Genomic DNA, 15,372 nt, shown 5'->3' with positions numbered 1-15,372 from the left:
CAATTGTCTTTAATCAGGTGTTTGATGCTAATATGATGTCAATTGCTGCCCAATTTCTTAAATATTAAGATATTTCCTTTCAGTATCTGCATTTGAGTGAAACGAGTGTCACAGGCACTTTAAGAACTATGGATTTGACTGTTTCTCTGCTAACAAACTGTCACTGTAGATAAAAGTATCTCCATCCTTGAGCTACTTCACATTAAAGTTTTCAAACATGTAACCGTTCTGCTAAATAGACGCACATCTAGTTTAACATGATGAAATATGAAATATTAAAACACCTTTTCTGAATCTCCACATCAGCAGCAGGATGTTTCAGAAAAGAGACCCATATTCACAGACAGGGTCATAAAACCACTAAAGCACTCTGAAGATCTGGGAGGGCATCAGTGTGGGTTTCATTCAGGTCCCAGGAAGTAACTCGGTGTCTGCATGAACTGCACTGACAGCAGATTTATGTTGAATTTTATTATTTAATGATTTAAAACAGGCAGAAAACCTAAACAATCTTCTCACTTTAATTCTTCCATGAGGATATATCCACCCTGTCTCTGCTGGATTGGACCGATTTGACCCATAAAACGTGAATGAATTTCTCATTTCAGATGTTCTGGTGTCAGTCAACACCGATTCTAACGCACAGATGAAATAATACCTTCTCAGACCATAAGCAGCTGCCACATCACTCTGACGTCCGATCATCTGCAAGTCCAACATAGACATCCATCAGATCACAGCAGAACCAATATTAGCTGCTCGGTGTGGACCCAGAGCTCCTTCACATGCCCAATCTGCCTCTACGGATTAGAACATGTCATCAAAACCTTCTTCAGGTCGTGGTGTTTCTCTCCTGAGCAAGGTTCCCGCTCATGTAGCTTTTATGGATGCATCATCAGAGCTGACAGCATCAACAGACATTTGGAAAGTTCTGCCTGTTTCCGGAACCATTCTGTGGATCTCAGCTGTGGAGTCTAGTGTGCAGCTCTGGACCCAGAAGCGAGCACTAAGCACACTACTCTAGTTTTAAAGGTTCTAAGACTAAAATCTAACTAATTTGGGTCAGATCCAGAACCAACTGAATTCTGAGTGACCCTTTAATGAAATGAGTTTAAACTGCTGATGTCCAATAATCTGACCCATAAATGTGACGCACGCTGCTGTCTGCTCACTGACACCATGCAGGATGGACATCACAAGGTCTAAGGTTTGAACCATTACATCTAGATCGTATACATCTATCATGCTGGTGAACTGTGACACACCTGTCCAGGTAAATACACCGACCAATGATATGAGCTTTCTATAATAATGAGCAGGACGTTTATCCACAGGAAGGTCCGTGGGCCTGAAACAAGCTGCAGTCTCACAAGAGTTTAATCTTGTTGAGGAAACCTTTCTTCATGCAGGGCTAAAAGCATTCCATCCGCCTCACACTGTGGGTCTGCAGAGAACCTGCAAAGAACCTGCTTTATGCCCTAAACATCACACTTATAGGAACATTAACGAATAAGTTTCTCTAAAACAAGCCCAGCCTCTGGAGAATGTGCTCTCTGTTGATGAAGATGATGAAACATCAGAAGGTCTGAAGAAGATGAAGATGTGGGGAAATCTCTGAGGAGAAGGAAAGAGGAGAAACATCAGAAGCTTTGACAAAACTCAAGAAGCATCAGAAAAAGAAGAGCAGACTCACTTAATGACTTAAGCTGACATCAGCAGGCCTGCGGTCACTGCACAAACACAAAACAGTTTCAGTATCAAACAGTTTCACCTTCATCTCCATCCTTCTCCTACTCACCATCCGGGGTGTTCGGTGGCAGCAGAGCGTCCTGTCTGTTGGCCAGAACGAAGGCCAACGTGGCCAGGATGGCATAGTCCAGAATTCCCAGCATGGCCAGAATGTAGGCCCAGTGGACAGAGCAGTTACCTGGAGAGAAGCTGCCCACCTGAGGGAAACACATGATCAGACAGACAGAGGGCGGAGACTAAAGCTGAAACCTGATACCATGTACCCAGGAACAGCTGTTGCGTAGCAGGAGTAATCAACTGGGCTTTAAATGTTCTCAGTGACAGCCTCATAAACATACATTGTAAACATTGCCATGTTTAAACAGGCTGCTGCACTGCAGGAAAATCAAGCTCCGCTGCTAATGGTGCGTTCAGGGCCCACCACGATTCCAGCTAATTTTCGCCCCATTCGTGAATGCCTGTTCATCTGTCTTCCTCAAATTCTGCTTTATTATATCACTAACACAAAAGCAGCATTTATTCCTGTTCACATGGAACCAGCATCAGTACCAAACCATCCTGTGAGCTTCTATTGAAGTTTATCGCTAACAGGACAAATAATGGATAAATGAGAACATTTTCATATACCGCAACATCCCTACCGAGTCTCCGCACAGAACTCTCATCTCTGGACTCTCCCACGAGTCTGGAAACAGGAGACACGCCAAGGCGAGACAAAAACCTGCATAGGAAAAGATACATCAAAAAACACAGTGCCCTCTACAGGCTGAGAGAGGAACTACGGCAAAACTGCCCTCTACAGGCTGAGTGAGGAACTACGGCAAAACTGCCTTTAGGGTCACAAAGGAATTAGGGGAAGACTGGCCTCTACAGGCAAAAGCAGAAACTACACTACAAGTTTAATCTTAATTAAGAATTTTCAGAGAAAGTTTTCGACTTCTATTTAAAAAGCTCAGAGTGTGTTCATGTCCTGTTGTCTTGTTTTAAATCTTCCATTAGTACTGAGGTATAAAAATAGCCCCGACTCAATGACTACAAACAAAGACAACTAGAGTCAAAAATCAGAAACAAGGATTTGAGTGAACCCTGCTATTAGTTTTTTAGGTTAAATTCATCATATGGTAAGTTGGTGAACTACAGACCCGTGTCCAGCTCCTGTGTCTTGTTCATGATCTAAAGACTGGAGTAATATTTACAGGATAGATGCTTCATTCTGCTGGATCATAGCCAGGATCTAACTAGAGCTTCAAAATCTGAAAAGAAACAGTGAAAAACCAAAAAAATTAAAAGAGGAAAACATGAATTTTTAGTCAAACAGGCTGTTGATCTGCTGACCAAAGGTTTAAGCCCCTAAGAAATCCCAAAACAGAATAAAAGTGTTTCAAAGAGGATTCAGTAAAGTCCTCAGCTGCTCTTATTCATCAATTTTAAAATTGCTTTACATGTTTTTGTGAGACGGAAATAGCTTCCTCTGGAGAGTGGCTGGGCGCAGCCGTAGATTTAGGGCGGGGAGCTCCGTCATCCAGGGGAAGCTCAGCATGGAATGAGTCTGGTGAAGGGGTTTGGGCACCTGATCAGGATCGACTCCTTGGCGCCTCCTGGACCTCCTGCCCTCGCATCCCAATACAGGAATATGCTGTCGATTCAGTCATTACTTCATGATGCAGAAAACATCTCCAGGAGAATCTCCTTGTCATGTCAGTACCGTTGGAAGCCATCAGGACCATCCAGGAAGTTTTTTCTTCCTGTCCCATGTTTATGCTCCCTTTTAAAATACTAAACGGTACCTTTGTGGTCTGGGTGGAGATGTGGCCAGTGGTGACCTTTATGTATTTTAAGCCCTTGTCTTGCTGTCCCATCATTATTGGACCAGTCGGCATCAGTAATGACCTCAATTTGGGTCGATGATCAGACTGTGTCTTCATGGACTGCCCATTAGATCTTCTGGCTTAGCACAGGAAGAACTGTTTGGGTTCTTCCATGTGATGTTTTTGTCCAAAACCCCTTAGAATCTTTAAAGAAAAGTAAAAGTCCTACTGGGTCTGCAGTGATGGAGCACTGTGAGAGGCCTTGCTATACAGCAACCTTGACCCGGTCCAAAACAATTTTTAATGATTCTGTTTCTTCTTCTTGAAGCTCAGTTTACGGTCACATTATGATCCAGCAGATGTTTATACTTCCAGGTTGTTGGATTTTGATCCTGAATGTGAATATCAGAATAATCAGGTTCTAATGTCAAAGTTCCTTTAAGTCATGACGACACTCCTCTGTTCTACAATCCCACAACAAGATATAGGAGCCATGTTCAATGTTTTGCTGCCTAGGAGGCGGGTCAGCGCCATGAAGAACAGTGGTCCACTTATAACATTATAGAAGTGTTGCTGTTTGCTCAACTGGGACCAGTTTCCCCTCCAACTGGCCACCAGCGGAAGCTGTGACTGACCTGCCGTCAGTTGCAGCCAGGCGCAGATCTTGTAGACGGTCGCAGCACTGCAGAACCTGAAGAGACAGAGACACAGGACGCTGGTCCACACTGCCCACAGAGACACTCCAACTAACACCGCCACGGACTGGAAGGACGGCAACGGAGACAGGCTGGACAAACCTCCACGACAGTCAGGAACCGGCCAGTCCGACTCCATGCAAACCTGACCCCATGCGGGACAAACACAAAGAGGAACAGAGGCATTCATGGACAGTACTTTTACTGAGTGCAGAGCAGAGTCCTGCTCCAGCTGCCTGAAGGACGTCTTCAGCTTCATGTGATGAAAAGTTAATAATGACGACAAATTGGCACTGCTTTCATTCTTCATGGCAAAGACCCAAGAAGTGTCGGACATTCCTCAGACATTTTGGTCCATATTGACGTGATAGCATTACAGTTGCTGCAGACCTGGTGGCTGTACATCCACGATGAGATACTCCTGCTCCACCTCAGCCCAAAGGTGTTCTGTTGGACTGGGATCTGGTGAATATGGAGGCCAGTTGTTGGTGGTTAACTAATGCTCAGGTGGTACTGATGGGTCCAAAGTTTACTAGAAAAATATCCCACCACCACCACCACCCGCCCTTGACCACTGATACAAGGCCGGATGGATCCAAGCTTTCATGTTGTTTCCACCACGTTCTGACCCGACCATCTGAATGTTGCAGCTAAATTTCTGGCTCATCAGACCAGGCAACGTTTCTCCAACCTGTTCTGGTCCAGTTCTATTGAGTCTGTGAACTGTAGCCTCAATTTCCTGTTCTTAGCCTACAGGAGTGAAACCTGTTCTGCTTCAAGGTTCCACATGTTACTATAGAGATGATGTTCTGCGGACTTTGGTTGGGACCTGTGGTTACTGAAGCTACTGCAGCCTTTCTATAATCTGGAACCTGTCGCCCCATTCCCTTCTGACCTTCATACAGCTGCTGGAGATTTTTTCTGACACATGGTTGCGAGTTAAAATCCTAGAAGACTGTGAAATAGTCAGACCAACAACCATGCAGCCTTCAACATGCTCTTTCTTCTTCAGTCTGGTGCTTTGAACTTCAGCAAGTCCTCCTCACCACATCTAGATGAATGAATGCTGCCATGTGATTGGCTGAATCATTGTCTACATTAATGCAAAAGTGAAATAAAATTAAGTAATAAATAATTGAATTAAACTGCAGTTGAGGACTGAGTCTGTTCCAAGATTCGGGTTCATCAGAACTAAACTCTGAACTGTGATTGGTCATTCTTCCTTACCTCAAAAAGTCCCATGGTGCCACTGGGCAGCAGAGGTCCCACCCGGTGAGTCCTGGCGTCTGTGGTTCCAATCCAGGACGGCTGGACCAGGATGACCACCTGGATGATGGCGAAGCAGAGCGTGCAGACAGCCCAGAGGACACCGACTGCTCGGGCACTACGGACAAACTCCGTCTGATAGAGACGAGACAGGTCGGCGAGGCCCGGTGATACCGACATCACTGACAGAGACAGAGACAGAGGTGTTAATGTGGTGATGCCCTCAGCTGGGTTAGAGGTGTCATGGTGCTGGAGGATGAAAGCTCTTTTCACCATGGTGGAACCACCAGAGAGATCAGACCATGTTCCTCAGTGGATCTCAGCAGCCCAGAAGGAGCATCAGCCTGTAGGACTGAGTCTATCCTGCTGCTGCAGAGGAGCAGGTTCTGGATCATCTGTGGGAATTTCACTGAATAAATTGTAGTGTAACATCAGATCCGGGTCTGACTTGGTTTCACTACTGATGGACAGAGAACCGGTCACTAGTCTGGTTTGTATACAGTTAGCCTACTGCTGTCATCATCATCCAGAACCCAGACGGTCCTGGTTCCTTTAAACAAGAAGAGCTTCAGTGATCTTCATCTGAGATAAACGTTATGGAACGGTTCTTCACACCAAAACTATGTCCAAGTCCAAATGTCCCAACATTTTTTATTTTCTGACAGAATTCACCGGTGTAAAGAAATGGTCACCTGCTTTCTGATTGGCTCCTGAGCTTGATGTTATAGAATGGAGCGAATCAGAGAAGCACATTCATAACAAAACGTGCAACTGCTGAATTATCTTATTTCCGCAACAAACAAGTAGACAATCTGACCGAATCAATAATCAATGACCAACCTGCTCATCATGCAACAGATGGATCTGCGGGCCAATCACAGAGAGGCTCTTATCAGCTGAGATAAAGCCCGCAAGATCAAAGAGAACCAATAATCAATCAAAGGTTCCGCAACAAACGGAGCTGCAGCATCACAATGACCCACAACCAATCACATAAAAACACATGCCGACGTCACGTTATTATCTCTTGGATTTACCGACGCAACACGAGCCGAGGCGCGTTCATGTTTTAAATGAACAAACAGGAAAAGTAGAAGAAAAGAGCAGACCTGCTGCAGGAGCTCCGTCTGTCTGCAGGGTGATGATGAGGATGAAGAGGAGGATGAGAAGGGGTTTCTGCAGCAGGAGGAAGGAGGAGAAGTTCCCGGATGATGATTTCTAGTCTCTGCTCCAGAAAGAGAGCTCATTCTAACTCAGAGTCAGTCACCATGGAAACAGACTCTGGGTTTATCACCATGGTAACAGGAGATAACCGCCTCTCTGGCAGGTTTTCATGGAGAAACCTGTTTTGTTTGATGTTAGTCTGATTTTTTTGAAATGTGACTTTGAATTAGATCTTCAGACCTAAAGCTGGACTTCTCAGAATCCCAGATTTATTTTTTTATAGTTGATAGAAAATTCTGACCTTCAACCAGATTCTGAATCAGTTATCTTCTCTGTCTGCACAAAAATCCACACGTTCTCACATCAGTGCAGTTTGTGCTTCACGCTGCAGATGAGCTTCGTTATTAATAATATGATGCTGAGAGGTTTCCAAGCAGAGGTCTGAGGAGCTGTGAGACCTCCTGCCCATCATCTGCCCAGGTGTGTTTTATGAGCACAAACCATTAAAAACGTGCCAATACTTCACAGGAACTGAAAGTAGAAGTGCTGCTGCAGAGGTCCAACTGGGATCCGTCACCTGGTGGACTTGTTCTGCAGAGCTTCAGGTGAGGAAACAGGAAACAGATCAGCTGTTGCAGAATATGAAGGAGAAAGTTCATTGTTCATGTAGGTCAACTAACCCATAAATTACATCACAGCGTGCTTTAGTTTACAGCTCAGGATCATCTTTGGTGCAGAAGACGTCATCACTAATGAGCAGGTAGTGGAGAACCTAAACCTTTGGACTCCTTTCCCTGTTCAAGAAACTCCACGACAGTTGGAGCAGGATCCACCCACCCCAGCAACATGGAGAACAAGGACTGAACCACTCAAAGCTTCTCAGAACCATGTTCCAGTCCGAAAGCTCTGGGTCACCACAGAGGTCATGGGACATCATTGTGCCAGGCATTGTTTGCCATAATAATACTCCTACCAGAAAGCGCCCCCTGCTGTACAGACCAATGATGTCCAGAATGGAACAGCAGTCAGTAAATCTTCAGGTTAGGTTACATCTCCAGTCTTCACAGGAAGAACTCACCCTAGCCCTTCAGAGGAGCTGTTCCCTGCCTAAAGCAGTCCACAGTTGGGTTCTGCAATACGGTCCAATTACATTATAACAATGAACATGTTAAACCTGTGTAAGGTCCTGGTCCACTTTCCTGATTTTTAAAAACACGCATTTGATCATCTGCATTCTGAAGATGCTCCCAGTATGAACCCTTTCCTGGGAACTGTGGGACCTATGCAGGACATCTGAATCAAACTTAAACATATCAGCTGTTCTGGACGGGAAAACCCAGGTTAACCCATTGAGACATGATTCAACCCAGAGACGTCGAGTTCTGGTCTTCATCAGAGCTGCTGCAACAGATCGGTCTGTCAGCGTCTTCGTCATCAAGATAAAAAATTCAACTTGATGTGAATCAGCAGAAAATTATTTTATTGTTAATAAAACATTTAAATGAACAGACTGTTACTTTTTCTGCGTCAAACGCTGATCATTGGGTTCTGATCCGGTGAAAACGAACAAACAGGGTTTATAAATGAGGCAGATGGCACAGAGCTCCAGAGAACAATAACTGATTTTCAGCTGGTTTTCTTTCCAGAATAAAGGTCACAACATTAAGATTAATTTTAGTTAAACTGTTCCTGATCCAGCCAATCACATGAGAGCAGGATTACTGCTGCAGTGTTTCCACTTCCTGTTTGTCATGTCAGTTTATAACAGGAAATTAAAACTATTTACACAAACAACTGCTGAAGGTGGCGGCTAATAAGCTGCCTCCGTGCTGGATTTACAAAATAAAAGCTCCTGATCGGTCTCATTTTGATCAGGCAATTGAACCAATGACCCTCTGATGACGAAGATCTGCAGTAAAAATAATAAAACCTAAACTGTTTCCGTTTTCCCTTTGGGTTGTGCTGCTGTTTTCCATGGCAACCGAGTTTGATGGAGCGGCCTCTTCCTCCTCAGCTCCATGGAGGGACCTCCTCTCCAAACTTGGAGATGTGAGCAGCATTTTTGGCCTCAAACAGAACCTAAACAGAAACAAACAGAACATTAGCCTTTACCAGGTACACCGTTATGTGTTCTGCCCGTCTGAGCTGGTTCTGTTCAGATGCTGTTGATGAATATTCCTGAGAAGATCTGCAGAGTTAGTCCTCCTGAAGAACCAGGTCCTGTCCTCCTGATCTGATTCTCCTCCAAAGTCAGACAGATTCTGCATAACATTATGAGCATCTGCCTAAAATGAGCTTTTCTGCCTGACCCATCTGCTCTGGACCTTTGAGGATCTGGCGCTGAACCGTCAGCAGCAGGTCCTTAAAGTTCCAGAGTTTATGAAAAGGGCCTCCTATGACTTGAACTTCTCGAAAACTCCACAGATGTTTGATTAGACTAAGGTCTGGAGAAACTAATGAGCAAGTCGGCTCCTCAAACCATTCCTGAAGTATCCCTGCAGAGTGACGGAGAAGGTTGTACTGCTGGAAGAGACCACACCCATTTGGGAATACCGTTTCTATGAAGCGTCATGTCAAAGTAAGAAGCAGATGGATGATAGATTAAAGGTTTCCAGCAGATGTTTGTCTAAATCATCATACGGCCCTGATTAATCCTGGTGCCATGTTCTTCTACAGGTGAGACTCACACAGGGACCAGGTGTTAACTGGGTCCTTCACAGCAGACCACCTTCCTCCATCACTCCTTTCTCCAGCTCAGATGTTGCTGCAGGAGAAACCACAGCGTCCCAACAACAGTTGGAGGTTGGGCCATCTTCATCCTGGAGAGTTTCAGGTCATGAAGGTTTCCTGTAGAAACCAGAAGCAGGTCTGGGAGTTTATTAAACGTCCGAACTTTAACCTGAAATGGTTCATCTGGTTCTGCTGTAATACCAGCAGCCTAATCCAGTATAACTCCTCCACTGGGCCACCCGTCTGGCTCCAACTGGTGCTTCTTGTCATTCATGCTTCAGGTATGAGTCCAAGGATCTGCTCTGTATGTCCTTCAAGCCTCAGCTTGTTAGATGTTTTTACCAAACTGGTGTGGCTGCTGGCTGATGCCACCAAAAAGTTCTGCATCCTTCTAAAACGAGTTTCTTCTGTTCATGAAGTTCATTTTTGACCCATTTACTGAGGTATCAGGTGTTCATCACCTTGGCCATGCCCCTCCTTGTTCTACACCTCACCTGAGAAAGTTTGAACCCACCGAGCTCAGGTTTATGATGTCAGGATTTTCCAGTTGCTGAATCAGACAAAAAAACCTGTTGAACTTTGAACTTTCCACCCAGGAAACAGGGGGAGAGCAACCTCACCTGGTGGTGGACGTAGGACTCACACAGGTAGCACCACACAGACAGATCTGAGAAGCTGAGGACCATCGGGTGTTCCAGCGTGGCGCCATGTATAACCATGTGTTCATTAACATAACGGCCGCAGCACACCTGGGGAACAGCAGACCAACAGATGAGACCCTCCTGAGCACAGCTGCAGGACAGGTTGGAAACAGGTGAGACAGGTCACCTGGTAGCAGGTCAGGCAGATCCAATTCTCAGTGTCAGAACCGCAGTCTCCGCAAGGCTGGAAGACATCTATACCTGAGTGAGGAAATGCCTTAACAGCATCCAGATGAGGACACCAGGCCAGAGGGTCCACCACGTATAGAGTGTCCTGAGAACAGAGACAGATGGACAGGTTCAGCATCACACCTGAACTTTCATTAAGGTTGTCATTAACAGCTGACTCAATATTTACTGACTCCGCCCATCTCAGTGCTGCATGTCAGCTCCAGAGACACCTGAGGCTTGGACCAACCACAGGCTCCCTCTGCTGCAGGCTCATTTTCTCCTTCACAAGGCTCCTGCCCTCTTCCTGAATCCACCCTTGCTTCCCTTGCTTTAGGGCCCATCCCTGCTGGATCCAATTCTGGTGCTGCCACGGCAACAGTCTTAAAAAGAAACAGGAAAGGGGTTAGATTTAGAGACAAAAAACAGATAGAGGCGTGCCTAATTGACTCACCTGAGACTGCATTGTCCCTGCTGACTGGCTGTTCTCAGACTCAGACTTCATGTCACCTTTGACCTTTATTGTGGCTGTTTCCAGTGGGGTGGGGGTAGGCTCGAGCGGGGACTGATTTACTGACGTTTGACAGATGTCTAGACTGGCCAATCCCTGCATGAGCTCCGCCAGACCATGTTCTGTCTGATTGGGTGAGACAAGTCATGTTACTTTTTGTTTACTTTAACAAGAAACCAGCTTTTTTCTTATCTAAGGGTTACCGTAGAGACCTCCTCTCCAGCAGCAGGGAGTGACTGTTTGTCTGACTTTCTGTCTTGAGAACTTCGCTTCCCACGATGCTTTGGGGAGGGAACACCTGCACGTACTGATTCTGGAACTAAAAGACAAAAGCAAATACAATCAGACAAAACCAGAGGCAGGTCTAGGTTCAGTCCAGGTCCCAAACTCACTTTTGATCCTCAGGGACTGCCAGTAGGGGGCTTGCTGTCGGATAACATCGCTGATTGTTGCCATGGCGCAGTGATGAGGAGGGGGGAGGGGCACCACCAGGGATGGAGGAGGGTCTCCTAGCAACACGCTGGTGCACATTGCCATGGAGTCAGAGATGGATGTTAAGTTATAACCTCCCTGAAGAGGCAAAGACAGCCAATCAGGAGCGAAGGAATATAAAACCTCCGCCAATCAGCAGAGCAGGAACATTTCCCCTCAGGCTGAGCTCACCTCCAGTAAGATGAGGACACGCCCCCCAGCCAATGACATCAGCATGTGTGTGAGGTGGGCGTATCCTTCTGGAGTCACATGATATCCTCCCAACGGATCTCCCCGAGCTGCATCGAACCCAGCTGACACCAGAACCAGTCCGGGGTTAAACTGCAGAGGACAATAAAGACCAAACAGTGAAAAACTCGGGAGAGACAGCCAGAAGAATCCAAAGTCTATCCAGGTCGATATGTAGGTTCTTTTAGATGAATTGATTTTCTGATAACAGTGAAAGTTATTGAATAATTAATAATCTACCCAGTTTCTAATCAGAGTCCTGTGATTGGTGAATAGATTGGTACGCAGTTACCTCAGCAGCAATCGGCATAACAACATGATGAAAGGCTGCCAGGTAATCGGAGTCGCCCATTCGTCCTCCGTTCCACGCCACATTTACATTATAACCTGCACCCTCGGCCACGCCCACCCTATCAGGGGCAGCGTCCTGCGAGAACGGGAAGAACGTCCCGTTGTCGTAGCGATGGAGAGAAATGTACAGTACGCTGCAGACAGATACAGAGTACATCATCAGGCTTATGTCACTGCGTTCTCACACTCACTCCTCTCCTTCCTCACCTGTTGTCATTTTCAAACATGTGCTGAGTCCCGTTGCCATGGTGAACATCCCAGTCAAGGATCAGGATTCGCAGCTGAGGATCATGGGAGTTTTTCTGGGCATAGCGAGCAGTTAGTGCTGCCGTGTTGAAGAGACAGAACCCGCAGGGAGCATCTCTCTCAGCATGGTGACCCGGGGGACGGATGATGGCCACGCCGTTGCTCACCTGCAGTGAAGACACCCATCCACCAGGTGGCAGACCGAGCATTTTGTATTTGTCATTATCCTAAAGTTAACATGCTGTTATTGCATTGTTGGCATTTGTCGGATTAGCTTGTTGTTAGCCTGTTAGCAATGTCTGTAGCATTCTTATAAGCCAGACAGTTTATTATTGTTACTCTATAATTAGCTCAGCATTAGTCTGTTGTAAGCCTGATGCTACATGGCTGTTCGTCTGGTATCTTTGTTACACCGTAATTCTCCGTTTATTAGCTTGTAATTAAATGGTAAATGGACTGAACTTCTATAGCGCCTTTCCAGTCATACAGACCACTCAAAGCGCTTTACACTAGAGCCACATTCACCCAATCGCACATTCATACACCGATACGCAGATCGGTAGGCAACTTGAGGTTAAGTGCCTTGCCCAAGGGCACATCGACATACAGCAGGAGGAAGCTGGAATCGAACCCACAACCTTCCGATTGCAAGACGACTACTCTTCCTACTGAGCCACAGTCGCCACAATAGCCTGCGTTCAGGCTGTGGTTACCGGGTAACTAACTACACCCAAAGTCTGTTGTTCTGCTGTTGTCACATTCTGTTGGTGGAGGCGTAGCAAACTAAACAAATGTTAACTTATTGGTAGTGTGAAACAAAGCCAAAAGATGTTAGAAGATGGTTATGGTTATGAAGTTCTGCTGTGTCCATTTGCCCCTCCCACAAAATGCTCCAAGGTGCAAGGTTCTGGATGAGGGTTTTTCTAGAGGTGTAAAAACACGGTTTTAAAGTCGTGCTTCGGTATGTTGTTACATATGTTTCAATCAACTATATTTACTTAATTGCTTATTTCTAAAGCACTTTAAAACAACCACAGCTGCAACAAAGTGCAGCACATGAAAAATAAAGAACCGTTTTTAACATAACACAAGGAAAGAACAATAAGAACAAACAATTTCAAACATGAAAAGAATAAAAAAAGTCTCAGGTTTTCCCAAAAGCCAAATAATAAAAATGTGCTTTTAAGTATTAAAAGTTTTTGTTGTTGAAATTTAGGAAGTTTAAGGCCATCCAGGCTTTGATGTCTTCAGGACACAACAGTAGTGGTTTAACTGAGGGGGCTTTTTTTTTAGTGGCATATATATATATATATATATATATATATATATATATATATATATATATATCTGACTGTCATCAGCGTAACAATGAAAAAAATCCCATGATTCCTGCATATTTAACCCAGAGGAAGGCGATAAAGGGGAAAAAACAGGGGACCTAAGATTGAGCCCTGTGAACCACCATGAGATATAGAAGCAGAGCAGGACTCGGAACCTGCTATTCTAACACACCTGGTTCTGTCTGCCAAGTAAGACTTAAACCAGTTTAATGCGATGCCACAAATACCCGCCTAGTGCTGTAAAGGAGAAAATAAAATATTGTGGTCTGCTGTATCAAAAGCAGCCATTAGGTCTATCAGAACAAGAACATGTTCACCAGAATCAGTTGCTATGAGGATGTCATTAAAAACTCTTATTGCAGCAGATTCTGTGCTGTGATGAGTTTAAAATCAGACTGAAAAACCACCAGGATGTTATGGTTGTCTAAAAAGATCTGAACCTGACAAAGGACGACTTTCTCTCAGATTTTAGAAATAAAGGCAGCTTGGAGATGGGCCTAAAATCTGCCAACAGTTTGGTCCAGGGCCGGTTTCTCAAGAACCAGCTGCACCACATCATGCTGGAAGCCTACAGGACCAATACCAGACAACAAGCTGCTGTCAACAGTTGAGAGGATCACGTGCTCCATGTAGGCGAAAGGTGAGGCGGGACAGGATGACAGGGAAAACCCGAGATTTGATTATGCCTATAAAAACATTTAGAACAGTAAAACCAGTAGGAACGGGTTGCTGCTGTTGTTTCGGCTGTTTTGAACAGAACTATGTCAACAATGGGAAATAAAAAATGTTTAAATTATTGTGGAGTTGTTTTGATATCTATTGTATGAGCTGTGTCTGAATGCACCGTAGAAGCAGCACCTCTCACCAAACTGTAGAAAGACTTCCAGGGTATTTGGGGCTGGTTGCTACAGGCAGCGGAGTTTGGTTCTTAGCTTATTTTTTACCCATCATGATTATATTTGGGTTGATGTCGTTTCAGGAGAGTAATTAAATTCTGTGAAGAGAGGCCAACAGTGGTGACAAACTTTGGTTCGGTCCTCCTTCTTTTCTCCATCCCCATTGAAGCTGCAGGAGAACATTACTGATCCCAAAGGGTAGATATTAGTGATCACTGCTTTAGTTTGGGTCAACTTGGAACGTAGGGCTCCACCCTTTAGTTGTGCACATAAATGTTCTGCATGTGTTCAGGGTTAAAACAGGTTTGTGCAGAACCATAACAGCTGAATTTATCAAAATCAATACATGTACTTTTACACGCCGAGTATTTTACTTCAGCAGCCTGTTGACAGACTGCTATAAGCTGCCTGTGAATAGTTTGTTGCTAGCATTTAACGAGGCTCCTAATACATATTAAGCCCATGGCTGGGGTGTAATTACTTTTCATGCTGTAATAAACCTGGTGGCTAGGTGATGACAGCGGTTCTGATGCTTTCCATGATTTTCGGACAAATATTACAACTAAGGTGGGACCATTCAGTTCAGGTGTCCCCCTTCCTCCTACCTGGCCAGTCAGGATGCTGTCCACAGCATTAAAGCAGCTTCCAGCAGCCAGCCGGGCACACTGGAAGCTCTGGTTACTGATGAAGATGGAGGTGAACTCGTTTCCAAGTATATGAAGATCTCGAGGCTTCATCTCTGCTGTCGACTTCATCTGCTCGATGTGCTGCAAACTACAACACACAGTTATACCATCTCAGTGGAGACCAGCTGCTCAGGTGACCCATACCCATCACCTGCTCACCTGTGACACATGGCCAGCTCCTCCTCTGTCGCCAGGCGAGCTGGTATCCGATGGCAACGATCAACCAAACCCAGCTGCTGGTGTTTGGAGAAGATCTTAAAGATCCTCTGAGGCTGTTCAGGGTGATGTCTGCGACAGGTTCCATGTTTATTACAACACGTTTACATCAGAAGCCGTGTTGA

At 45.2% G+C, this 15,372-nt stretch overlaps 2 protein-coding genes and 1 long non-coding RNA gene across 6 annotated transcripts in view; 1 reads left to right on the top strand and 2 right to left on the bottom strand.

The window, feature by feature from the left end:
• Positions 1 to 456: 456 nt before the first annotated feature.
• Positions 457 to 6,772, bottom strand: lhfpl4b (LHFPL tetraspan subfamily member 4b). 3 transcript variants are annotated; one of them, XM_047366113.1, is made up of 7 exons: positions 6,628 to 6,772; positions 5,480 to 5,700; positions 4,193 to 4,397; positions 2,391 to 2,470; positions 1,799 to 1,946; positions 1,694 to 1,730; positions 457 to 1,614 (listed from the first exon to the last, which is right to left on the bottom strand). In XM_047366113.1, exons 2-6 carry the CDS (start codon positions 5,696 to 5,698, stop codon positions 1,702 to 1,704), a joined length of 681 nt encoding a protein of 226 aa, XP_047222069.1. In that variant the 5' UTR covers positions 5,699 to 5,700; positions 6,628 to 6,772; the 3' UTR covers positions 457 to 1,614; positions 1,694 to 1,701. The 3 variants fall into 3 exon arrangements, with proteins under 3 accessions (XP_047222069.1, XP_047222085.1, XP_047222075.1); XM_047366129.1 differs by lacking the exon at positions 6,628 to 6,772 and adding an exon at positions 6,359 to 6,571; XM_047366119.1 differs by lacking the exon at positions 6,628 to 6,772 and adding an exon at positions 5,792 to 6,338.
• A 178-nt stretch (positions 6,773 to 6,950) lies between these two features.
• Positions 6,951 to 7,523, top strand: LOC124868665. The gene is made up of 2 exons (XR_007038358.1): positions 6,951 to 7,287; positions 7,391 to 7,523. It is a non-coding gene; the product is annotated as an uncharacterized LOC124868665 (long non-coding RNA).
• A 618-nt stretch (positions 7,524 to 8,141) lies between these two features.
• hdac6 (histone deacetylase 6) overlaps positions 8,142 to 15,372 on the bottom strand; it is a 19,938-nt gene continuing 12,707 nt past the window's right edge. The window contains exons 17-28 of one of the 2 annotated variants that reach the window (XM_047365768.1): positions 15,191 to 15,319; positions 14,951 to 15,119; positions 12,071 to 12,276; positions 11,805 to 11,997; positions 11,456 to 11,605; positions 11,185 to 11,362; positions 10,996 to 11,111; positions 10,736 to 10,918; positions 10,476 to 10,664; positions 10,241 to 10,387; positions 10,033 to 10,161; positions 8,142 to 8,761 (exon numbers count right to left, since the gene is read on the bottom strand). In XM_047365768.1, coding sequence (XP_047221724.1) covers positions 8,693 to 8,761; positions 10,033 to 10,161; positions 10,241 to 10,387; positions 10,476 to 10,664; positions 10,736 to 10,918; positions 10,996 to 11,111; positions 11,185 to 11,362; positions 11,456 to 11,605; positions 11,805 to 11,997; positions 12,071 to 12,276; positions 14,951 to 15,119; positions 15,191 to 15,319 — 1,858 coding nt within the window. In that variant the 3' untranslated portion in view covers positions 8,142 to 8,692. The remainder of the gene's footprint in view (positions 8,762 to 10,032; positions 10,162 to 10,240; positions 10,388 to 10,475; positions 10,665 to 10,735; positions 10,919 to 10,995; positions 11,112 to 11,184; positions 11,363 to 11,455; positions 11,606 to 11,804; positions 11,998 to 12,070; positions 12,277 to 14,950; positions 15,120 to 15,190; positions 15,320 to 15,372) is intronic. The other variant, XM_047365776.1, reaches the window with a different exon arrangement.

This window comes from Girardinichthys multiradiatus, chromosome 1 (genome assembly GCF_021462225.1).
Source record: "Girardinichthys multiradiatus isolate DD_20200921_A chromosome 1, DD_fGirMul_XY1, whole genome shotgun sequence".
Classification (NCBI taxonomy): domain Eukaryota; kingdom Metazoa; phylum Chordata; class Actinopteri; order Cyprinodontiformes; family Goodeidae; genus Girardinichthys; species Girardinichthys multiradiatus.
This window is presented reverse-complemented; position numbering and strand designations above follow the sequence as displayed.